The sequence below is a fragment of the Stegodyphus dumicola genome, chromosome 9, assembly GCF_044657685.1.
Source record: "Stegodyphus dumicola isolate Sdum_Otavi_A_Nest chromosome 9, ASM4465768v1".
Lineage (NCBI taxonomy): Eukaryota > Metazoa > Arthropoda > Arachnida > Araneae > Eresidae > Stegodyphus > Stegodyphus dumicola.
Window position 1 is genome coordinate 13,487,339 of NC_140776.1, and position 27,679 is coordinate 13,515,017.

General features: G+C 29.8%; 1 protein-coding gene across 3 annotated transcripts; it reads right to left on the reverse strand.

Moving 5' to 3' along the window:
* Positions 1 to 93: 93 nt before the first annotated feature.
* Positions 94 to 27,174, reverse strand: LOC118205805 (U6 snRNA phosphodiesterase 1). 3 transcript variants are annotated; one of them, XM_085823243.1, is made up of 7 exons: positions 26,862 to 27,174; positions 22,255 to 22,380; positions 18,788 to 18,971; positions 13,974 to 14,027; positions 11,304 to 11,409; positions 5,076 to 5,156; positions 94 to 247 (listed from the first exon to the last, which is right to left on the reverse strand). In XM_085823243.1, the coding sequence occupies exons 2-7, from the start codon at positions 22,367 to 22,369 to the stop codon at positions 137 to 139; spliced, it is 651 nt and encodes a 216-aa protein (XP_085679369.1). In that variant the 5' UTR covers positions 22,370 to 22,380; positions 26,862 to 27,174; the 3' UTR covers positions 94 to 136. The 3 variants fall into 3 exon arrangements, with proteins under 3 accessions (XP_085679369.1, XP_085679366.1, XP_085679368.1); XM_085823240.1 differs by having other exon boundaries at positions 22,255 to 22,403; positions 26,862 to 27,173; XM_085823242.1 differs by lacking the exon at positions 94 to 247 and adding an exon at positions 2,226 to 2,730 and having other exon boundaries at positions 22,255 to 22,403; positions 26,862 to 27,173.
* Positions 27,175 to 27,679: the final 505 nt, after the last annotated feature.

The window sequence follows — 27,679 nt, forward strand, 5'->3', positions numbered from 1 at the left end:
TGTCTGCTAAATGTGCTTGTTGGTGAAATGCCACGGACCCTTGTGTAAGTATTCCATTTTTATGTTAAAATATATTTATAAAAAATACATTCATTTCATAATATATAAAAGTTTATTATACAAATAACTGTACAATTTATGATTTCAAAGGAATTGTGAATAGTTTATTTCCACATTTACAACATACTTCAGTTATCCATAATGTTCTGCAATCTGTATGGCTTTCCATGAATGCATCGAAAATAACCTAAAATGAAATAAATATCTATGTGAATATGATATTAAGAAATATTTGGGCAAGACAAGGAGAAAGTAAGATATTGAAATCACGAAAAATTTAGGCCAGGCCAAGTCAATTTTATATTGAGGTCACAGTGAAGACAGTTGTTAACGTTGAAATACAAACCTCCAATAATAATATACACAAATTTAATTTGGATGATTTGCAGCTGATTCAGTAGCACGTACCCAAGGCAGAGAACCTATAGTGGAAGAGAGGCTTCCACTATAGGTATAATAAAAGGTTCCATAATAGAGGCTAGATTCCATTTTTTCTTTAGAAAGTAAGTCCAGAGGTACTTCAGGATTAGAGTTTTGCCTTTGATATTTTTCTATTTAAAGGTAGAGTTAAGTGTAATTCCAAAACATTTTATTCTGACAACGAATAGAATTGGTGTTGAAGCTTAATTTAGGTGGTAATTTTCTAATTTTGCCGATTGATAACGATTTTACACCTCCAATACCATTCTACGATGACTGAGATCTTGCCTTGCTTGCAGGGGACTGATTCGAAACCCAGAATAGGTAAGAATTGCCAAGTCATCGGCGTAACATGCACGGAGCATGCTTGGTCATCACTATGATTTTTATCCAATCACATTAAAGAAACATTTCACTATAGATATCATGCTTTGCTGATGCATGCCTTTATTATAATGCTGCTTCACTTGCTGCCAAACCTGTTACCCTGCTGCTATTGTGTATCTCTTGCCTCTGCTGTCCATCGTCTGAAAATGTCAGCAGTACAGAACTGTGGAGTGCATTATCATACCCATAATAATGATGTGTGGACCTATTTATGCTTGTGAAGACTTGTTTATTACAAAATAAAACTGTTGAATATACAACCAAGTCTGCAAGTCCACCATTTCATTTATACATAAACACCTCTCCAAGTAATTATGACTCAGATAAACATCTTTTAACACCTATCTCTCCAACCGTATGTTTATACATACATATATAAGTATCACATTTCTAGCTCCAAACATGTTTGTAAAGTACCATAAACTGATGCTTATACATTGAATGTTAACATATTTTGAAAAAATTCAGTCAAAAGAAATCAAAATTAGATCAAATTCAGTTATCTAAAATATTTAAATACTAACTTCATAAAATGTAGACAAATTGTACTTTGCATAGATCCTAAATGTTCCATCGTGGGAACTTTCACAATGACTACAACATTCTCCTTGCATGTTAGGCCGATGACATAGCAATTATTGCCTAATCTGGGCTTCTGAATCTGTCAAACATATCCAAAACAAGATCCCAGTCACTTCAGGATGGTATCGAAGGTGGAAAATCGATATCAATCTGGAAACTCAATAAAATCAGTTTCTATTGATTAGAAAATTCGAAAAATTGAAAACTACCACCCAAATCAAGCTTTTTCAACACCTCTGTTCCATTCACTCCCACTGCAAAATATCTTGAAATTACATTTAAATCTGCCTTTAAATATAAAAACCACATCAAAAATATCAAAAGCAAAACTCTACATATTATCCTCAAACTGAATTCCCTTCTATCAAGCACCTCTGGACTTAACTCTCTAAAGGAAAAACGAAATCTGCATTTCTATTATCCAACCTATCTTCAAGTAATGCCTTTCTACCTTGGGCACACACTGACATAAATCAGCTGCAAATCATCCAAAAAAAAAAATTCTATATATTATCACTGAAGCTCCGTGTTTGAACCGTAACAAATGTTTTCATTGTGACCTCAATATGAAATACGTATCTGACTATCTGAACAAGCTAAATAAATTTTCCTCAAAAATCTGGAGCCTAAGCAATCTCCAACTTTCATGATCATCTCAACTACGATATTCTACCAGAGAATACTTAGTAGGCCTTACGTGGCACACCAAATTAGACAAAAAAAAAAAAAAAAAAAAAAAAAAAACTTCAGTGAATTTTTCCAAGTTTTGCTGTATCCTCAAAATTACCCCTCATGTTTCTAAACTCTGAAACTTAGTTTATTTCCTTATCTTGCAAACTGTTGACAACTTCAATTTCTCCCCTGTTCTTTAGATTGACTGATATGTTCTCTTGTTTTGTCATAGTCATGCTTCCTGATTCGCCTGGTAATGATCCTGCATCGTGTCTGGTTTTTCATCACTCTTGCTTTCAAAACTTTTCATCACTTCTCAGACCAGCAGATGGTGCCCCCTATGCTACCCACTTCCAGACCAGTCTGATGTACTTGTTTACAGAGGAAATTACATCTCGCTTTTAACTTACTTCAGATTTTCTCTCAGAAAATACAATTGTGGAACTTACATCTTCATCATATCCATACTGGGACTCTTGGAGGAGCTGAAAAGAGCTTTCTAATTTAGCTGTATGTCAGCCTAAATATAAGTGTCCAAATCTATCAGCTGAAATGTCTTGTGTGAATGGTTCTCGATCATTATTCTGCTACATGTTCATCATCATTAACCTACAAGTACAATAGCATTCAAATTTGTAAAATGTTTATTGTAGGAAATCTAACACAGCAATCCAAATTTCCCAAACGGCCTTTTAATATCCAAACACATCATATACTAATTATAATAAATTAATAGATAATTTTAATAACAATTTTATTAAATAATTTTGAAAAACTTAAAATATTCAATAATTTCAAAATGCTTCCATTAATGTAAACAGCCGAGAATACTAACTTTTTTTGTGTCCAAAATCATAATTACAAATACATTTTTTGCAATAATTCAAAAGCTACCATTCATATTTTAAAAACGATGTTGTATATAATTCAAATTACAAATGATATAGAACCATGTTGTGGTTCCTAAAATTTGAAACAATATGCTTTTTAAGAAATCTTCAAAGTGACTGGTTTTCGAATCTGTGAAATTCATTTATACAATTGTATTTCTTGTAAAAAAAGTCACAAGTCTGATTCACATTAGTTAAAATAAGTTTTCACAATCATTTAGACGACAGCTTTAGACAGCCATCGCTAAATTAGAAGCTAGCCAGTTTCAGGCAGAAAAATGAGAACCACAGCACCTACAAACGAATGCAAGATAACATAAGGACATCATGGTTAGAGAGCTTTTTTAGGATCCAGTCAAATTATTAAGAGAGGAGATATCATGTTGGACTGAGCAACACCACCATGATCACATAATATTATAGAAATGAAGTTCTTGAACCTAATGCAAAACTTTACTGAGGACTTGTTGGCGCTGTTTCTTTAATTTTTAAAAATAACAACATTAAGCCACACACAGATCAAGTGGTTCATTTTGTAGTAGATGAAGATACTTGCTAGAAATTAACTGATGCTAAACTAACAAAGGAAAAGAAAAACTAAAATATACACAAAAAATGATCATTCTAGGGTTATACATAAAGACATCACCATCTCTCATTCTTCATTGCATATGCAGACATTTCTTATACCTTCAAATATGTCCCCAATATTCAACAAAGTTGCATATTATTCTGGAAGTAGTAAAAGCATAACTGTACATAACAAAATCCTAATAAAATTTATAAATCTACCTCGAGATACTGCATATGCCCAAGCAACATAACTTTAGAATACTAATATTCTATTGGAAACACCATTATAGAATAATCAAAAACATCTTTTTTTAAATATGTGAAGTTCCCAGTACATAATTTACTGCAAGGTACCAATTCCACCTTTAGAATTTTAGGAATAACTAGATTTAAATATAATAGTTCTATAAAACATATAAATTTACACAAGCTTAAAAGAAATGAACTTAACACATTGTTAAAAGAGCTATTCAAAAATTGATTACATTGATAGATTGGTATTATAAAGAGAAATTACTATTTGCACATTATTAAAGAACAAATTTATAACAAATAAAACCTTTTTTAAACACAAATTAATATATTTTAGTTTTTCAGTTTAATATACAGTCAAAAGTCGTTAATTCGGACACCCATAATCCGGACCTCAAAGCTAAAAACTTTCTGCGCATGCGCCGCTTTGGCACATGCGCACAGGCGTTTTATGCGTGCGCGTAAGACCTTGACTACTGCGCACATGCGTGTGCGCAAGTGCAGAATATGTTTTCGCCTGCGCGTTTAATGTATAACGGACAGTGTAAGCTAAAATGATCTAATTATCTATTTCAGTTAATGATTGCGTTGTTCCTTAATCTTCGAATTGGATCCCGCTTATTATTTTTTGCAGACTGTAAGAGCAATTTTATAAAAGTAAACTTGAACTTTCGATTATGTCAAATAGAATTCCCGATGCTGGAACTTCCAAAGGATCTACAAAACGAAAGTATGTTTCGATGTCCAACAAACAAAAAGTGGAATTGCTGCAAAAAATGGATAAAGACATGAAGAATGTGACAGAGAGGTTAGTGAAAATGAAAAAATTTCGATTGACAAGTTAGTCGGTATTCTCGGCACAGCAATTAACGGGACTTGAACAGCGAAACTTTATAACTGAACAAGAAATTATGTCTGTTTATAGAATTAAAGAGAAAGTATTATCACATAAAACGAAGCAACTTAAACAACTTACATTGAAAGAAATGTTTAATAAAGTAAACAAATAAATATTAAGCTTTTTTTTTTTTAATTTTGATACCCTTTAGATCATAATTGTTCTTAATTTTATACATTATGGTTTCATATTTTTAATTTTAGAATTTCTGCATGCCGTCTTACGAGATTTAAACTGATTATCTATAATCCGGAATCGCCGAAGTCCCGACGAGTCCGGATTAACAACTTTTGACTGTATAAACAAATTATGACTATTTTTTAAAATTCCATATTACTCACATTTAGGTCAGCTAGAAACAATTCAATATTTTCTTCTTTGCTGCCAACACAAGACATAATACTAAGATGAAAAGATGGATTCTGAAAGAAAAAGTAGATATAAAAGTAGTGTTACACAATTTATCAATACTTAATGCTGATATAAAGGAATATTCATCTAATATAAGAATTATTCTTGCTATTCTTGCCTAAAAAAAGTATGCAAAGTGTTTTAAAGTACAAGCTTTATTTTTAAAAATACATTTCAAGTTACCAAGTTTTTAAAAATAAGGTGCAGAATTTTATGAAAACAGTTCACAAATATATTTTTGACAAATATACACAAGGGCCAACTACAAATTTAATAATGAATTTTATATAAGAAAAAGAGTAAGAAGATGCAAAAATACATAATTTTTACTTTACAGCTGTTGCCTATATGTATTCTCAAACATCTTGAATTAATTCAAACCTGCATAGAACAGCAAAACTAAGGTGACCAGAAAAATGCTCACAGGAAAAAAGCCCACACAGAAAAAAGCTCACATGGAAAAATGCTCACTTAGAAATATACTCACAAGGAAAAAAGCTCACATAGATAGCTCACACGGAAATAAGCCCACTCATAAATAAAATATGTAGAAATATCCTTGGATTAATCAATCAATAAATAATTAATCGATTTGCATATTGTACATCTACGTGAATTGTTCATAGAAAAATATTTAAATTACCAAAACATCTATGGTATATATATCAAAAACTGTTATAACTTATGTGTACATTCAGTTGCTATATAAGATTAACAAATGGGCCGTTTTGAATTAGGAAAAGGAGAGAAAGAAGGAAGAAAAATGAAACAGAATATACAGTGAAAAATTATTACAATTTTAATTGTAAAAAATAAAATAATAGTAAATATAAGTTACACATTTTATAATATAAACATTTAGAAGAATAAGCAAGCATAAATAATTATTTTATTTAAATTACATAAAGTACCTTATTATATATAAATCACAAATATATATTTAAAAAAATATGAATACATAAACGTGCTGAATGTTAGCTAACATATGTAAATATTTAGTTTTACATGATTCACGATTAGCAAATGTTAAGTTTTCATATTTTCTTTTTTTTTTCGTTCAGTACACCATGTATTTACAACAGCTAATAATAAATGTTGAAGGCTAAATCTTTTACGAGTCCATCAAATGAAAACCGCATACTGGAATGGATACAATTAAATAATGAATTTAGTACCTTATGAAAGCTTTCATAACAATTTTTGGTTTTAGGAGATTTTTCGGAGGCTGCATCATAATGATTCCACACTTCGATTGGAAACTGTGGTCTTCTAGAACTTTTTTGGCTCCAAACTTAAATAACTACATTCAAACACCAATTTCTATAGATACATATCAAAAGTATGCAAAAATAAGAGTAAAAAAACAAAAATTAACAGTTGGCAGTTAAAGGAATAAAAATGTGGCACAGGGGCAGCAGTATAAAATATTATAGTACATGCAAAATTTTACTATAGTTTTCATTCTTTTATATACCGCCTCTGAAAATGTTTATGTGAGCATTTGTCCAATAATTTTTTCAAATGATCAACTAATTTTTCTTTAAACAATTCAAGTATATGTATTATGTTCAAGATTGATTAATGTACGGATATTTCTATGTATTTTATTTATCAGTGAGCTTATTTTCATGTGAGCTTTTTTCCTTGTGAGCATATTTCTAAGTGAGCATTTTGCCATGTGAGCTTTTTTCTATGTGGGCTTTTTTCCTGCGAGCATTATTCTGTGAGCATTTTTCCTGTGGGTTTTTTTCCTAGAACCCAAAACTACATGTTAAGTAGAAAACATTATTTTTTAACTTATTATTTTAGATTTTTCCTTTACAGCAGGGATACTCAATGGGGGTCTATGAAATTTTAAGTGGAGTCAACAATTATCAAGGGGTGAACTACGTGTTGGTAACCAATAATTCACCACCAATTAATTTACACAACTAAGATCTTATAGATTCCACAAAATTTGTTTTGTTGATAATTAATTATTTATTGATATAAAACTATATAATGTGCAAGGAAGGAATCATAAAATAAATATAAGAAAAAAATACACAAAGAATTATTTAATATATTTTTTAAATATATAAATTATTATGCAAGAAATTTGGTTGAACATTTCTGAAAGAGATGATTTAAGACTAAGTATTAAAAAGCTAATTATTAAGTATTTATTCCAAATATTAAAAAAATTCTATTTATATATCAAGTGAAACTGTCAAATTAATTTAAAACTGAATTCTTTACAATCAGAATCTGTGATTTTGTTTCTGAAAACTTGCTTATTAAATATTTGTAAAGTTAAGAATTATAATATAAAAAAAAATTAAACAAAGCTAATAAATCATTCTTTATTTGTACTATGATTATGTGGTATACTGTATTGTTATAGAGCAAAATATTAAAAGGTTGATAAAGAGAACCTATTCTTTGAAAAGAGGTCAGTGCATTACTTTCAAAAATATCTTTTTTAATAAATTTTCAACTTTAAGAAATTTTTTAACTGGAAATACATATGTAGGATCAGTGTTTAACTCTGAGATTAGCATGACTTTTTGGATTTCTCGATGAAGTCATATTTAAACAGCATTTAATAACTAGAGATTTGTATAATTACTGATTTATTATTCATTTCATAACCTTCCATTCATTAGAATGATTTTTAGACCATTAAAAGAAATAAGAAATTAAAAATTTTTAAATAACAAGGTAATATTCACCAGATAAAAAAATGACAATGCAAAATATGCTCTCAGAAGAAATTCTTTAGTTATGATACCTTTCAAAGAAAAACTAGCCACATGGATTAAAAATCTGCTTGCATACAAAGAAGTACACACAGACTAAAGTCCACACCAGAAGGAGAAAACTTAACAGCTATTTAGGCATATCCTGAAAATAATTTTTGGTATTTTGTAATTATACACAGCACGAAAAATCAGCCATTTATTGGCGACTTATTTTAGATTAAAACTTATTTTACTTCTTGCTTTATACAAGAGAAGCAGAGCACAATGATTTATATTAATATGTGAGAGATGACTACAGCAAGGAGATGTAAATTACTGAAAAATGTTTCTTTGGTTATTCTAATAGTTTATAAATGATAATAAAAAGCATTTTATAGGAAACATACTCATGTTTAATATTTACATTTTTACAGCACAAGGATTTCATTCACTTAAATATAAAGCATTTATTTAAAACACATGAGGGCTGGCTATTTTCACGAATGCTCAAAAATATGCCCTAAACTCGGCAGTTCTATTGAATGTTGAAACCATGGGTATGGATAATCAGAAAATATCTATTTTTCCAGTTATACAAAACGATTCATTAAAACAATGTACTTCATTTCAATAAGTTGTTACATATAAAGGGTGGTTGTAATTAAGGTTTTACTTTAAAAGGAAAACTACTGGACCAAATGTTATCAAACTTGGTAATTGTATAAAGACTGTCATGCAAATTTATTTTCCATGGGAAAAAAGTTAAAAAACTCATCACCAGGGGGGGGGAAGTGGTGCTGCATACAATATTGTTATATGAACTAAGAGTTGGACTCTAACTTAAACTTTTGTTACATGGTTTTAACATCGAGTGCACCATCCATGTAGTGGAAAAATCCATCTGTTAAAGCCACAAATTCACGATTAGAAAATGCGAGATTGCAAATCACTTACTAAAATGTGCGCATTCCGAAAATAGTGTTCTTACAGAATGTTAATTTGTGATTTTAGAAGCCTGAATTCTGCCATAAGACATGAAGATGGATTTAATTTCTCCTAGATCCAGATGGATTTAATTTTTCCTAGATTAAAACTTATTTTACTTCTTACTTTATATAAGAGAAGCAGAGTGCAATGATTTATATTAATATGGAAGAGATGACTGCAGCAAGGAGATGCAAATAATTTAATTGAAGAAATGTGCTTGAACAAAACGAAATTTCTTTTAATTACTTTTGAACACCTCATTAATTCCATGAATTCCTAACCCTCATTGAACTATTTATCCAAAAGCAAAACGATAATTTTTGTCAGAATATCGCAGAAAAGAATCGTTGTATATATCTAATTTAATTTATTTATAAAATTTTATGTTAGTTAAATTAAAATCCTAACTGCATGATTCTATTTTGGAAAATAAAACTTTTCATGGGGTAGAATACCATAAATAGTTTTGCGTAATGTACGAACTTCCCTTAATTGGTTTAAATAATGCAATAAAAAAGTATATTTTGTTTAAATATATGTAGGATACAGCAATACTAAATGAAATATCACACTTAAAAAAGCAGTTATTTTTAAGTTAATAAACAGCAATTTTTTACAAAAATGTTTTAGTTTCTGCCTTATGTACATATTTTTTATCTTAAATGTAACTGTAATTACTTCAATTAGTCATTCATATATTAATGAAGAGCCACTATCTAAAGGTTTATTTTATAAGGTCACCTTTATCTAAAACTCACTGAAGTAACTGCATTTTATATACTTCTTTTTCTGCATTAAAAATTGAATTCCATAGTTAGCAAATTTGCTAATGTTCATACAAAAGTTATATATATTAATGAAAAATTATCATCAAGATTAAACCTCTGTATATGTTTAAGTTCATATACAAGTTATTCGCAAAGTGGTCATGCATGTTAAGAAAAACAAATATGAAGCCATCAAAATGCATAGAAGTATTCCATAAGATCAGCTACATACTAGCAAGCTTCTTTTCTGTATAAATAATGATTTTCTTAATTTTTTTAAACAAATGGTTTACTCGTCACCACTTGTTTAAAATTTAGAACTCACTAAACTTTTTAAAAACAGTTAGGTAAAACAGGGCCCACCAGCGGCCGAGCGGTAAAGTCGCTGAACACTGGTAGTTCGGTCCGAGGTTTGAATCCTGCGAACGGGCTGGCTGCATGGGTGTTTTCGTGGTTTTCCCCATGTGTAACGTGTATACGAGCCAGTTTCCCTTAGAAAGTCCTCCATGAAGGCATCCTTCCCCTTAGGCAGATAGCCCTAGTGAGCTTTGCCATAATTAAATACACCAAAAAATAGGTAAAACAGCAACTTTAAATTAATACCAGTATCGCTTTTGCTAGTCTCATGTAGCTGAAATAGAATCAAATCATCTTATGTACCAAAGGCTCAATACTTTGGTACATATTAAGGACAAAGGCTCATTGTCAAAAGAAGGATAACACACACAATGCCAAGTAAAAATTATGTTTATATGAAGGATGAATGAAATAAAATGAAAAATAAATCCTACTTTGGGCTACTTTGAAACTAGCAATAATTTTTTTTTGTAAATATTTTTTTTTTTTAAATACCAACTCTATTATAACACCACTCCCTGGTGATGCTTGAATCCAAAATCTATAACTTAAGAAGCCAGCATTTTATCCACTAGGCAACAAGAGCAACCTTAAATTCATGTAGATATATTTTAAGAAATTTGGATTTGTACATTAAACACAAATTTGAATTTGAACTGAATGCAATTCAAAAATTTATACTTCAATTCAGTACTTAAAAGTAAAGTGAATAAAAAGAAAATTATATATATATACAAAAAGAAGTGTTGAAAATTTTTTTTTTAAAGATTATCCTATCTCAGAAAGATTGTGAAGGGCAGTAAGATTGTGAAGGCAGTCTCATGTTAATTGAAAGTGAATTAATTTGGCAATAGTCCTTTTTATCCCCCATTTTAATTTCACCATCTCTCCTTTCTATCATAAAAGTAGACTTTCTAGACTGTCTTTAGAAAATTCATCTCTTGTCTATCGCCTAAACGTGCCGGCTGTGAAGAGAATCGAGGAGTGTACAGATATAATAATAAATATTTTATTACAAAATAAAACTATACTGAATCTACAACCAAGTCTCCAAGTCCATCATTTCATTTATATATAAATGCACATCCAAGTAATTATGACACAGATAAAACTCTCATCTTTAACATCTACCTATCCAAACATATTTATTTATATATATATATATAAAAGCATCATATTTTTAGCTCCAAATATATCTTTGTAAAGTACCATAAATTTATGATTATACATTAAAAGTGAAAGTTAATATACATTGAAAAAATTCAGTCAAAAGAAAGCTATCAAAATTGGATAAAATTCAGCTATTAAAAAATATTTAAATACTAACTTCATAAAATGTAGGCAATTTAAATTCTGTAAGGCAGGAATCAACTTTTTTCACCATCTTGCCTAAATATTCATATCCTATATGAGCTTTGAGTCCTAGAAATGTCCTACATTATAAATATATATTATTAATTATTTGGAGTAAACAATATTAGTAGTTGTTAAATTTTTTTTTCTGACACCAGTTGTTACGTTATTTTCTTCTTTCACTTCACATTCGTACGGGGTTCGTGCAATATATATTACACATTAGGTAAGAAAAAACAAAGCAGTTACATATAGTTTTATGATATAGCATTAAAATAAATGTAACTGCTTTATAAGTATTAGATTAATATTTAAGATGATATATTTTTAGTCAATTTACTTATTTAATGTATTAATTAGAAACTTTATTATTTAATATCAATAATTTTTAATGCTAATTAAAGTTGCTAGTACAATGTATTATATTTATTTATGGCATTAATCTGAGAATAGTTAAATTATATTTATGACAAATTATCTGAGTTTGATTGTGGGGCCAGTTGAAAATACAATTCTACAGAGATCATCTAGTGTCAGTGGCAATATAACAAGATATATATAGGGATACATATCATTCATTTCAATAGATATGTGGTTTCAAATGTTAATGTCTTAGTCTATCTTTCGGCAATGTTCATTAACAATTCAAAAAGTTCAATGATGCAGCAAACTAAGTTACAGCTTTAATATTTTGGTTTGCAAAAGCCTAAGCAATTATGAAGTTATCTATCTAGGAAAAGTATCCTTAAGCTACTTTTATGTATTAGTACATCTGATTGATGAATACAAGAAATCACAAATCTAGAGAAAATACTCAGTTGATAGGTCTAAGATATGAATAAATAAAATAGTATATCAAAAAGAACAGTAAAATTATTGACAGTATTCTATTGCAGAATGCTCTATACCAGTGATTCTCAACCGGTGGTACACAAAGAAACAAAGTATTTTCAACTATTAAATTAAAAAATTAAACATCCCAACATCTTATTTATTTTTTTCCCTCTAATACTCGCAAACTCTCATTAATTGATCATTTATTAGTATGTCTACTTCTTATGTCGCCACCATTTCTGGGATTATATTGCTCTACTTTCAACTATATTAATTTTTTACCTCGATTTGCTGTCTAAGTATTTTGTCTTCTTGTTGCTATGAATTTCTAACCTTTTTACCAGATTTGAGAATATCATTGTTTTTTGAAAAACTCTTACTATATTACACATTTTGTGAAAAATAATAAAACAAACTTAGATTTTCAAAATGGACAAAATGGCTAGGATTGACTAAGCAGAAAAGTGATTATTCACAGGTGATGGATCCAGGACAATCTACTAGCACTAAGAATACTGAAAAGAAAAAAAAAAAAAAAAAAAAAAAAATTGTTTATAGAAAGTATACTTATCATCTGGGTTAACCTGGAATGAAGATGAAATAGACCTTCAACCTCAAAATGTTGTACGTGGTGAATTATTATCCAATTAAAGTATGAAACTATCATTTCTTAAAATACATCTTGAAGCTAAACATGCCAACCTAAAGGATAAATCTTAATAACATTTTAAGAGGAAATTATCAAAGTAAATATCACTCAAAACATCTTCATTAAAAATTGTAAAATACAGAAAAACCTAAAACACCAAATAAGAGTTGAAAACCATTTAAAAAAACAATTTTTACAATTAGAGTTTAAATTAAATAAAATTAGGCAGAAAGGCAGATTTTTTAGTGCACAAAACTTTTGGCCCCACTTGGCAAAACGACACTGAAGTGGGTGCAGAAACTGATTTAATTCACTATACTACTAAGTTTCAACTGTAAACAAATAGCGGCAGCATTAGACTTAGTGGAACTTAAACAACTTTTAAATTATTGATAATTCTACAAATGTTGCATGCAGATTAACTAAAGGTATTAAAATCTTAACCTTACATAATCTTACATAAGAACAACGTAATTCAATCACTTTGACAGCAAAAAAAAAAAAAAAAAAAAAAAAAAAAAGCGCAGTTTATCAACATATAAGAATAAAAAAATTAGCTCACTGAGGGGGGTAATAGAATGGTATATATATTTATATACTTTTAGTGCAGCCAATTTCAACCAAAAAGGGAAGTGCACATCTACATGTATAGCAGTCCCATACACAAAATTTCTACATTCCCTGGCTACTCGTTCTTAAGTTCTGCTACATACATATATGCATACATACATATCTGACAAAAAAAAAACTCTTCTGAATTCATTTTAAATCAATTTCAAAATCCGTCTTGGGAAAAAGAGTCCTTTATTCTGTCCATATGTATAGATGTAATGCACCCCCCATTTTGAAGCAGAAAAAATCATCAAAAGTGTACAATATTGTGTAGTATAATAGAATATTGCACAATAGTCAACACTTAGATTTTCACAATGAAAACCTGGCCAAAAAAAAAAAAAAAAAAAAAAGTGTGACTATTATGTGAGTAAACACAGTATTGAACTGATATTTTTTAACATTTCTTTACTTACAAAATGTGAAATGGCCATTGATGTTCAGGGATAAAAATATGCATGACATAATATCATTATTAATTAACATAATATGGATAATACTGGTGTAATAAAAGCTCAGTATATTGAACACATGATTGAGGAAAATTACCTTGTTTTTTCTTCATTTTCATATACTTCCAAAGATTGAAACATTATTTTGAATCTAAAAAGAAAATATAAAAATTGAAAAATCTTTACAAGTATCATATTATTCATACAATTTAAATTCACATGATAAAAACTCATTTACCTAGCAAGAATTATATATTAAATATCAAGTGTTAAATGAAAGTCATTTACATTTCATGTTTACAGATCACTCTTATAAACTTATAGCTTTTCATCTTAAACATGGTGTTTTGACTTTAACTTCTCACGTATAAGTTCAGCATTCAAGCTCCTTAGTTCTTATTTTGAACAAAATGAAACCTTTCTCTAATAAAAACTTTTTATTACAACCATCCAATTCTCAAATGAAAAATGAATGATGCTATTTCAGAGGGGGAAAAATTAACACTTTACCAGCCGCTAGCAGTTCAACAGCACATGCACGTCCGACAGGCCGCTCAGCCGCAGATTCTCCCTGTCCTGAATAACTGTCAGGACAATCTGATAAATCGTCTAAATAAAACTCTCCAATACCATTTTTTTCGCTCACCGTGAAAAGTAAATTTTTTAAAAACGGTGTGAAAATGTGGGAGTTTACTAAGCAACACAGTTAACAAAAGTGAGCATTGTATCTCAATACTAAAAATAAAATGCAGATGATATAGCAAATGGCAATTGTTTATCGCAATGGCTACAAACTGATAGGCTATTTTTAGGTAGCTCCGAGAAATAAACAATTAATAGGCTATTGGTGAAAACAGGCAGATTAATAGGTGATCGGTCAGTAAAGTGTTAATATAAATTTCAGCATAATAATCAGAAACATTTCATAACTCGGAGAAAAGAAATTCCTCTTATCTTTTTGTAAAATTTGTCATATATGAAAACAAAACTTTGATTTTATATAAATAACAATGATATAAATAACACAAATACTGAAAAAAATAGATATAAAATGTTTGTATAAATCAACTCAACATATTGTTATGTATTAGGTACATTTTAATTACAGTACCTGCTACCTGCCACTTATTAAATTATTTCCACTCCCAAACATATTTGAGTTTATTAAGCAGCTGAATTTAATAGATGGCAATTTCTGTATTAAAAATTATGATAATCAGTTTTAAACTTATCAAATAAAATAACAACTAACAACTAATCCAAAAATTAATCTTGAATTAATAATTAAAATTCAGTGCTAAAATTACACTATTTATGCAATTTTGAAATTTATTTATTTTTTTTTTTATTTACAATTTTTTTTTTAAATAATTGATGAAATTTCTAACTTTTCAAACAATTATTCTATCCATGTTTGTTTTATTTTGTTAATCAACATTTTTTCTCAATTTCGCTGCTGATAATGTTTTTAATCAACACTTTTCAACTCAAGAGCTTTTCTCAAAACTTACCATACTTTTCTCAATTCAGTTAATGTTGACATATCATAATTTTTTCTGCATTCCTTTTAATATTTTCTATAACACCATAGTCATATATAGTCATAATGTGTATAGTTTCTATACACACATTGTCTTAATATACCGTTAGTTCACACTTATTATAAAAATTAATCTTCTTAACTTCTCTCACTGATATCTGAAACAATAGCTATAACTTGCAATTCTTCTGATGTTTCTTTTACACAAATCCACACTTTTTAACTATTTGTTCTTATTTAAAAATAATCAGTTAATATGATTTGGATCTTTACCTTAACTTCTTTCCATATTCCTCACCAGAATGCAAATTAGTGAGTTGTGTATTTAAGCTGAGATTTTTGGATCTTGAGTGAGAGTGTTTCTGGAATGCATGCTACATAGTTACATTCTGCCACCTCTAGTTAAATGCAACTATCTTACCTTTGATTTACCTCACCGCAAATACTTTAATTTGATGTGTCAGTAATTTATACAGCCAGCTTATAGCTTAGTATTTAACTCTGTAGTCTTAGATTCTGGATCAATGTTTAATTAGAATTGATTATTCTTATTTTAGTTTGCATTTTCACGAGATGTGCTTATTTGTAGCACAAAGTCATGCCTTTAGCTTAAAAAGTTTGTTTTAAAACCCTCAAGACTGTCGTACTATCTCAGACATAGAGATAACTCACTATATGTCTGTTATAGGACTAAAGCAGCAGTACTAGACCAAATATAATCTTACCATATTTTACAGACTATCACTTTTTTCTTCAAAAAATTGCCTCCAAATTTCAGGTATGTCTTATACTTGAAATTATTATAAAAATGTTCAGTGTCTAATTTAAAATTCTCACCAGTCTTAAAAATGGCCATATATTCAATGCCACAGGAAACCTATCTGCAGGTCCGTGCAGGGTCGTGCAGCGCACGATGCCGAGGAAAATTCTAGCCTCTCGCTGACCTAATCCTACATAGGCCTACTCGTAGCCACGCTAGTAACCAGATTCGCTTTGGCTAACTATGTTCAGATGACCATTCCTGGGAGTTGAATCAGACTAGCAATCCCAGCGACTAGCTAGATCAATATCAGACAGCTTCGACTTCTCGGTTAAATAAACTGTCTTCACAATGACTAGAACTATCGTTTATTCGGTGGTTCAGGCTCAGCAGGAAGCGTACTGGTACTGTCTTGTCTACCTCTTGGTTGTGGGGGGTGTTAAATGGTCAGATATCGAAAATTGCCCTTGGGCTCCCGTTGCTCAAAACTGGGGAACGGCGATTTCTAACTATGACCATGTTCTATGTGAAACATTTAAGTGTACCTGCGTAGACCGGGGGGATGATAGCGCCTCCTCAGATGGCATCCAGGGGCTGGGGCAATTTAACCGTGTAAAGGGCTGCCTTACGCATGCCAGGTCTGGATGCCCCTTCCTTTTGGTGCACTGTCTTATTTGAACACCCCCCGGGGTCAAAAACTGAAAATGAGTAGAAAATTAATGCTAATTATAGCAGTTCACAGAATTCCATTTTGAAACATTATGTAGCTGGCATGCTTCATCATAACTAATAAATTGACATCCAAATGATTAGCTGCATCCTGTACATGAAAATGTTAAGAATGCAAATAAACTGAATAAAACAAGATTTAATTTTCTTTAAAAGAATGTCAGGTTAACAAAGGTAACAGAGAACAATTTTATAATTTGATAACTAACCAAACAATTTTAATAGAAGTAACTTCATCTTCCTTTTTCTAACCTTTTTTTTAATACTCCATTTTTCATGAAAAATTACCAATAAAACCTTAAGAGATTAATTAATTAATGACATTTATTAGTTAACTATGCAAGTTAGTTAATTCCAAAATATGAAATATAAAACTAGATATATTCTTCATTCTTTCTTCTGCTCACAAATCATTATGTGAATATACATTTACAACTTTTAAAGCTTGAAAAATGCATGTCTACAATGTAGTGTAATGCAGTGATTTGCAGGAGCTTGATATTTTACCATGATATTTTTAACGAAAATGTTTTTAAACTGTTAAATTTTTTAACCCCTCTTTTTTTATGACAATGTTTTGCAACAGAATGCTTTCCCCTTATTTTCTTTTCTCCCATGATGCTTTGTACCACAATATTTTCATCTTCTATGATGTTTTCTTCCTCGATGTTTTCGCCTGTAACCGCATTTACCAAGAACATCAGTATCTTTCTATAACATATTCTCTTCTTTCAGGCTTAAAGCATTTTTGACAGATTATAATTAAAGGATATAAAAAATAAAAAAAAGTTACTTCCAGTGATTTATTCAATTTCAAAACTCACTCTTCTGGCCAGCAGAAAGTTTCTGCCATTTATGTTATGTTAAGTCGATCGACCACTGCATGTTTATAAACATGAAAAATGTTTTATTTCTTTTTCTTCAGTTTACATAATAACCACTATTGTCCCATTCAAAGACTATTAATGTACAATAATTCTAAGAAACATTTCAGGAAAATTTGTGTGTATCCCAAAGAGAAGATTCTGAATGAGTCTTAAAATATGAGATACAGAAGTTGCACTTCTGCTTCTTATTGGATGATAATCAAGACAAAACGTCATCATTTATAATGCCTCCACAGGGTTTTTCTGTTAAATTTAAAGATAACAAAATTCTGCCCATCTGAAGTCCAGTAAGGGTACAGAACTCTGTAAACAGTGTCTCACAGGTACAGGGATTGGCAGAGGGGTAGGAAATTCTTGGTCAAGCCCACTTTATTGAAGTATTACATACCTTAATAAAGATACGGTTCACAATTCATTAAATGACTTAATTACGAAAAAGCTTTGATAGGTACAAGTAGGGTATTCTGGCACTTAAGACTCTGTCCTTTGCAAATCTGAGCTTAATAAGCAGTGATGAATTTAATAAATGGCAATTACTATATATTTGATTCTGTTCCTACAAATTAGAATGTTATAAGCATCTGATTTTATTAACCAGTGAATTTAATAAGCAGTGGGTACTGTATATATATATTTCAATACTATCATTATTTTTTAATTATCATTATTTTTATTTTGTTTATTCAATAGTATTGTAATTTATATTATGTTGCAAATCTCACAATATCTTTCAATCTGTAGCAAGCAATCATCAGAAATAAAAATGACAGTGTGTTTTTCAAATAGCAGAAAATGTAATTGTAAATATTATATAATAAAGAAATGCAATGTTGGCCTTACTTAATGTTCTTTCATCAACAAACATAATGCACATAAAATTATACCTTCTTAGAAATTTTAGTCAATTTCATTTTCTTCATAAAGCATCAAAATCCACTTTATATAACTTTTTAATTGCATGATTAGAGAATAAAAAGAGTAAAACAGAAACTTACTTAATGAAGTTACATAAATGAGCTCTCAGCGAGTCAATAAATGGAGCTATCCAATGATGCCTTAATTTAACTGTTCTTGATAAACTTACATGAAAACTGTCACTTGTTTCAAAGTTTATTCCATGAAATTTAGACAGGTTCTTTAATTTTTCAATCATATAAAAAAATTCTGGCTCTGGGTTATCTGAAATTGCAAGAACAAAATATTGATCTTCAACTCTATTGAAAATGATTTATTGCAGAAATTACAGCAGGTACCAGTATTCATTTAGGTAAAAACGAAACCAGTTATCCATGAATTTATTTCAAATATAGTGATAAAATGCAATATTCGGCAGTTAAAAATAATTTAAAGAATCATTATAAATATATACATACTTTTTTTTTTTTTTTTCCTCCAGAAAAGGAACTGAAAATTGCAAATATACATACACTTAATAACATACAATAGGGACAGTTACGATGGGAGTATGATACCATTTAATACTTGCCCGGAATGGAATATACTTAGCTTCATGCACACCAAAAATAAATAGATGTTTCATCTATATAACAATATAAACCAAGTGATGAAAGAAGTGCAATTTGAAAGGTTTTTTTTTTTTACTGTGAACACACAGTCATAGAACAGATATATTTTTCTATCAGCCAAGTAATTGCAGCCTCAAAACTCGTTAGAACAATCACATCATGGGTTACTCCCAAGCTAACAGTGATAGATGTACTAATTTAGATGTCAAACAACAAAAATCAGCATTTATGTTCAAATTTTCACAGGACTAGTTTCAATGGTTTTACAGAACCATTATCCTTAGCTGCAAAAGCACAGATGAAAGAGATAAGATATAATGATTAGATGAGAAAATATAAGAAAGAACGGACAAGAGTCAAGCTACTGGCTCCATCTACTGATGAAACCAGAACTAAAACATTATTTCTTTAAAAGCTGAAGGCAAAGTTGAATTGGAATTAGAGTCGTTAACTAGATCAGAAAGATTTTTTTGAATGTGAAATGCCTCTAGAAAATCCAGTTCACCCATGGAAGATGTTTTATGAATAATTTTGGCTGCAGAAAAATTGAAAGTGTGATTTTCAGATCAACAATGCTAAGCAACAGAAGACTTCTGTGTTTCCTTTTTTCTAACATATGCCTTATGTTCCTTAACGTGAAATTTTAAGGCTCTCTTAGTTTGACCAATGTAAATTAAACCACACTGAAAAGGAATCCTGTAAATAAATACCTCAGGAATTCAAATCCAGAATGGGGTCCTCGAGTACAGAACTTGGAATTTTACTGATGGGAGAATAAACCATCTAAAAGTTTAAAATACGTGCAACCTTATGGCTAATTGATGGAAAGAAGAGAATGACAATATAGTTTTTATAATGTCCTAAAACAAGAGTGTGCCTTTTGGTGTGTTGAGATGAGAATTTTTTAACTGTTTGATTAATAATGTTGGGTGAAAAGCCCCTGTCAATAGCTACTGCTTTTAAATAATTTAGTTCTTCATCAAGAGATAGTTTGGAGGAGCAAACTTACAGAAAACAGAAAACATAGGAATAAAATGAAGCTAACTTTTGTTTAGTCGGATGACATGCTTTGAAGTGTGGCGGAAGGCAAACCTATGAAGGCTTACGGTACACCATAGTACTGAAATTGAATGTGTTACGTGTGAACAAAATGTTGAGAAACGGAAGAGAATTGCAAGTCTCAAGTTCAAAGATGAACTGAATACCAGAATCAATGGAATTCACTGTTGAAAGAACTTTATTTAAATCATCTTAATTACCTTCAAACAGAGTAAAAATATCATCTACATAGGGGAACTATGCTGGGAAGTTTAAAGTTTCAAACAATTTTGATTCATAATAATGGATGTAGATATCGTCCAGGATGGGACTGACGGGGCTTCCCATGGCTAATCCCTCAGTTTGCTTGTAATATTTATTTTGGGAAACAAAATGCGTTTGTTTCAAACAGAGTTGAGTGAGGGAAATTAGCTCATCAATCTTGATGCAAGAGAAATGAAATTCTTGAAGCCTGGTTTCTAGACATCGTAATACACCCTCCACTGGAACATTGGTGAGTAACAATTTTACATCAAAAGAAACCATGAGTAAATTTCTAGGAGAAATGCTTTAAACTTTTTTTACAAACTCTATTGAATTTTTTATGGTGTAAATGTTATTATCTAATAGAGTTAAAAATCTAGAAACTAAATATTTAGCTAACGGATATGAAGCAGTGCCTAAATTTGAAACAATAGGGCGGAAAGGAATACCACTTTTATGAAATGTAGTATGTTGTATGGCAACCCATTTGATGTTAAAAACTCTTTTGCTGGAGTGATTTAATTGCTCGATGGTTCATGTCGTGCATGCTTTGAAATGGCCTATGTTGCAATGAGAGACGTGGTTGGTTGCAAGAGGGTCGGGGAGATTATTTTTAGTGCCTACGCATGATAGAAGTAAGGAAACGTTGATGCAGTATTAAAGAGTGGATTAAGCCTTGTACAACTATTTTCTCAGATGGCTGGAAATCTCACAAAGATTTAGGAAAAGAAGGTTTTGACCATTTATTTGTGAACCATAGTATGAATTTTCTGGATAGTGTGTCTAACTGTCATATAAATACGATAGCGATTACGTGGCGACATGTTGAAGGCGCTATGAAATTGGTATTTCTGCTGTTCAAAAAAGCATTCATTCATGGTAAGTGCATTTTATTTTATTCTTATTTTGTAGAATGTTATGTTTGTTGTTTTTTTTAGTATGAAATTCTGTCGTTATTGTTGTTTTTTTTGAATTGTTCGAAATTTATTTTAGTTACTTTAGTTTATTTTGTTGATTAGTGCATAATGCCTAGATTGTGCAATTCGTAGATGTTTTCTAAAGTTAAAACAGAACGCTGTGTACATGATATTCTTTGAAATTTATTGTTGTTATGTTAATTTATTAAAGTGAGGTGTGCTTAGTTTGTAGATTCATTCGTTGCCTACATTGTGCAATTTGTAGATTTATTTTTAAAAGTTTTAACTGGATAATGTGTACATGGAATTCATTGAAATGTATTGTCATTATGTTAATTTATTAAAGCGAAGTGTACATAGTTTGTAGATTTGTTTGTTGCCTAGATTGTGCAATTTGTAGATTTTTTTTAAGTTAAAAAATATCGCTGTGTACATGGATTCTTGTCAGATATTTTTGGTTAGAAACTGTTTTTGCTATCTAAATTTTTTTGTTTCGGATTTTTAGCTTAAATCGTGTGTTCATAACGTGGTTTTTGGAGACATTTTAAGCTTAAAGTTCGAAATGTAGACAAAAAATTTAGCTAGTAATATGGCAGCGTGGAGTTTCTCGCCAAAAATGTTTGGCAAGAAATTTGTCGCCGCATTTGTCGACCTGAGGGCACATATAAGAATAGTTTCACATATTCATATATAAAAGTATATTATTGTTATACTTACATTCAATATATACATAGGTAGCCCACACACCTCTTTCATGTGGAAATACTCTTATTTTTCCACCATGTTTAGCAGGATCATCTTTTATTTCCGTCTGTGATAATTCACCATACATCTTTTGAATTTCTAAAGGCAAAGGTGGAAGTTCACTGAAACACAGTATAATTTAAAGATAAATGTTGTATAAAAATAAAGATATAACATATAAACAGTGTATTAAAATTGTAAGTGCTTTATCTATACCTATCTAAGTATCTCGATAAATAGTATCTGTTTTATCGAGTTAAATAATCGGTTGATCTTTGGATTATGGTAACTTGGCTATTTTTTGGCGAAAATTTGGCGACCAACTCTGCTACAGCAACCCTCTACTTTTTTTTTTTCACCTCCATTTTGTCTTCACGAAGTAAAGACATATTTCTTTTCTTTTTATTTACTCAACACTTTTTCCAACAATCTACTAGCCGAATTACACTTATGCTAGAAATTTTATGTAACAAAACTGCTTAATCATGACAAATATTAACTGCAAAATTGGGAAAAAGTGCACAATCGCAAACTCCTTGCGCGTTTTTCAGAATAGCACATACACATAAACCATTTACACGTCGACTTATGTTTACTTAAAAAAACATCCCAGAATTGCACAAAAATGGCATTGCACACACTCTTAACTTTATCCATCTACACTGCTATTTTCTCATAAATTACAAAAATTTGCATGAAAATTTTCTTAATCTTTAAACTCGGTAAAAAGTACATATATGAAATTACCTGATCGCGAAAAAGTATATACTCTTTCCAAGGATGAACATTTTCACTTATAAAATAAATAAAATATCCAAAAGCTTTTACCTCTAAATTATCTATTATATTATAAACGTCACCAACGAATTTATATGCAAACATTAAAAATAGTTACAAATACTTAGTGTCAAATATTTAAATTATTTCCATACACGTTTACTTCAACTGAAATGTATACCAAATTCCTACAAACATAAAATTCACAAAATAACTATCATTTAATTAAAATATCACTAAACCATGTACACGTCGACTTATTTTTACTTAAAAAAACATCACAGAATTGTACAAAAATGGCATTGCGCACACTCTTCACTATATCCATGTACACTGCTTTTTTCTCATAAATTAAAAAAATTTCACGAAAATGCATGAAAATTTTGTGAATCTTTAAATACGGTAAAAAGAACATATATAAAATTACCTGATCGCGAAAAAGTATATACCCTTTCCAAGAATGAACATTTCCAAGTATAAAATAAATAAAATATCCAAAACCTTTTACCTCTAAATTATCTATTATATTATAAACGTCAGCAACAAATTTATATGCAAACATTAAAAATAGTTACAAATACTTAGTGTCAAATATTTAAATTATTTCCATACACGTTTACTTCAACTGAAACGTATACCAAATTCCTACAAACATAAAATTCACAAAATAACTATCATTTAATTAAAATATCACTAAACCATGTACACGTCGACTTATTTTCACTTAAAAAAAAAATCCCAGAATTGCACAAAAATGGCATTGCGCACACTCTTCACCATATCCATGTACACTCCTTTTTTCTCATAAATTAGAAAAATTTCACGAAAATGCATGAAAATACTCAACGCACACTAGTCAAACGTATTCCAAAATACTACAAACATATAACTCACAAAATCATGATCAAGAGAAAAATAGGTGGTATGCAAAGAAGCAAAGTATTTTTAACTATTATATTCAAAAATTAAAACCCCAACATCCCGATTGAGTTTTTTTCTCTAACATTCATAAATTTATGCGACCTGAGCTTTTTTCAAGAGTGCTAGTGTAGTAGTATTTTGTAGTGGTGGTACTAAAGATTTTCAATTTTTGTTTAGATGGTACGCATTAATCAAAAGGTTGAGAACTGCTGACATAGATCATCATTCAATTCAGGTGCAAAAATTTACTTACTACATACATAAATATTATGACATACATGTTTAGCATTTTAATTACATATTTACCCTCCAAATCAATAAATGAATCTATTTATAAGCTCTTTTTATTTCTTTTGTTCTAGAGGAAAAGTAGAGACAATTGCTTAAACAACAGATTCCAAAAAAAAAAAAAAAAAGTTTCTTTACAGATTTTGCAGCTAATGAGACTCTTGCAGAAATTTGACTGCAGTTTTTCCATTGTGGATAAATTCCACAAGTTCATATTTTAAAATTGAATTAAAGGGGGAAAAAAAATTACAATAGAAAAAATAAAAAGAAAGAAAGAAAGCATATAAAAATTAAATTTCTTTATCAACGAGCTGCTATGAGCATGGTTACCTGAAGAACTGTAATGCATACAGTTGCCAGAATTTGGCTTACTTAAATTTTTAATTTAGAAATTTGGTAACTTAGAATGCCAGTATCAACTTTTTATATGCATTTTTTTTTAAGGAAGATCTGTTGCAGTAAAAAGTGACAATTAAATCACACATGTGATATTATTGTGATTCCTTTCTAAAGGCTATAAAAGATTAAATATAATGTGTAAGATTTTGAAATCACTTTATAGATTTATTACCCTACATGATAATATAAAACATTTATTATACATTAAAGGGCAGATCATTCTATAATATAACATGTTGACTTTAGCTTAAAGATATTTAAAAGAATCGAGGGCTAATCTTTAGAATATGGTAACAGGTAGTTTGGCGACATTTTGGTAAGGCGATAAAGGTTACTAGCTAAGACTTTAGCAGCATACATGGATAAAGTCAAGAGTGTGCGCAATGACATTTTTGTGCAATTCTGGGATTTTTTTTAAGTGAAAATAAGTTGACGTGTACATGGATGATACCGTGTATGTGCAATTCTTAAAAATGTAGCAAGCAGTGAGCGATTCTGCACTTTCTCTGAATTTCGCATCATCTAATTTTCGTCATGATTAAGCATTTTTGTTCCATAAAAGTTCTAGCATAAGCGTAATTTGGCTAGCAGATTGTTGGAAAAAAATGTTTGAAATGTTGAGTAAAAAAAAAAGCCTTTACTTCGTGAAAACAAAATGGTGTCCAAACAAAAACTAGCAGGTTGCTGTAGCAGGGTTGGTCGTCAAAAAATCGCCAAGTTACCATAATCCAAAGATTAACCGAATCGAGATTCAGGTTTCCATTAAGGTATTAAAATACTGTAATGCATATTTGTTGGCCCATTTCCAAATTTTGCTTGCATACTGTGTCCCAAAAGAAAAAGAAAATTCAAGATAAATTATGCTTAAAGTTGAGCAATGCATTGCATAAAGATGACTATAAATATATGTCTACAATTCAAAATATTAAAAAAAATCAATTGAAATTTTTTAGATATAAATCTTAAAATGTGTGATTGTAGGCAAAAATGCCTGTGCCTTTCAAGTTTCATGTTATTCAACCTCTTATTTTAAATGTGAACTATCAGTGTATTATACTCATGATAAAAATTCATTACAGAAGTTTTTTTCTTCAACAAATCAATAGAAAAATAATTTGTCTTCCACTTCATGTCAAGTCCATTATCTTGAAAACATTTCACCCAAAATTAGTTTGTTAATCTCTCTAAAAGGGGTAGTAGATATTTAGTGACTTAGATAAACTTGCCAAGCTAAGTCTGACTACTCTGAATATGTACGTATGCTTCTGAATCCAGTCTCGATATCAGCAAAGTACTTTATCTTCTTGAGTGAAAAAATATAGCCACCACTAGGATATTGGCTATTAATAACATCTATGTAACAATATCTGACATGACATGCATTCAGAGCTACTATTCTGCATTCATTTAATATACATGCTTTATTTTTGCTTGTTCATCAAACCTGATACACAATTCACACCCTTTCCATCTTTTCCAGAATTTTTTTCCTCATTCTAGGTCAATTACAACACTTTTTTTTTTTTAACGGATTTGTCAGACATTACACCATATTTTAATTTACTGAAACATCTGATTTTTGCCTAACATGATGTGCACATCCATTAACAGAAACACTGAAAACTGATTAACAATGCTGGATAATTATCTTGGTATTTTTCTGCTATTGGGACCAGATTCAGGAATGTATGTAACCTGTATATGTGTACATGCACATACATATATACATCCTTATATGAACACATACATCAGTATATTTCTCATCCCGGTCCCGATAACAGAAGGATACCATTATCTTCAATATACGAGATCACTTGCGTGATTCTTAGGTTAGATTATCTAAATATGTCATTTTGTTCATGTCTAATTGAAATACATTATTATTGATTATAACAGAAAAATTCCTATTTTGGTAAGAGTTTCAGCCGAGTTTCTTCTATAAATATGGACAAACAACTATTTTAATTTCATGATTCTCCCAGCCAGGAAAAACTCAAAATAATGCATGAATGAAAAGATTTAAACATCGTGTAAACATAGTAAATAACTCCAAAAATTCTTTAAAATAGGTTCAAAAGTAATATCATGTTAAGAGATAAAATATTACTCCACTAAAATTCTGTTTTTCTTACTACAAACATCAAATCTTTTGTTTATTTTGTGATTAAATCAACTAATATTTTTTTTTCAAACACCTGTTTGGAGTATCTAATGCCTGTTCCTCATCTTCGTTTGAATGAGCAGTTTCTTCATCAGAAGAGTAGTCAACTAAACGAGGAAATTCAGTACACTTGTCCATGAACACTTGGTTAAAATTATTCAGTTATATTAAATTACACAAACTCTTCAAAATAACGATACTCCTATTGCTAGATGGAATAAATAACACATTCTTCCACGTAATCTAAAGTGAGCTAAAATTCGCGTAATCATATACCACAGACATTGATTACACACCGTACTTAATTTTAGAACAGTCCCCCATGTATATTGTTTATGTTTCAACATAAAGTGTTGCCAGATAAGAAATTCGTATATATTAACAGGATGAAATTTTTTGACAGCTTCTTCGTTTTTGCAGTAACTTTCAAACAACCAGTAAAATTATGAAATACCACTAAACTGTGCTAGTTATGACTAGAGCTGCTAGAGATAGCCTTTATAGTAGCCTTAGTTATGACCATTGCAAAAAATAGTCATTTGGCTGAAGAAAGAATTATTGTTACTTTAAGAATCGAACCTGAATCATTTTCTTATCAATAAATACTACGGTTCAATTCTGAAATATTCCTTTCTTAACTTTAAATTTCAGGACAAAAAAAAAAAAAAAAAAAAAAAAAAAAAAAAAAATTCAAAGTATCACAACGCAACTGTTATATTTCATTACTAGAATAACAGTAAATAGAAATTATATACTGCATTACCGTAATACCTTATTATACACATTTTAAGGAAAACGAACGTTGAAGTTAATTCAATATTTACAAATTTCATTAGAAATCAACTTAACATT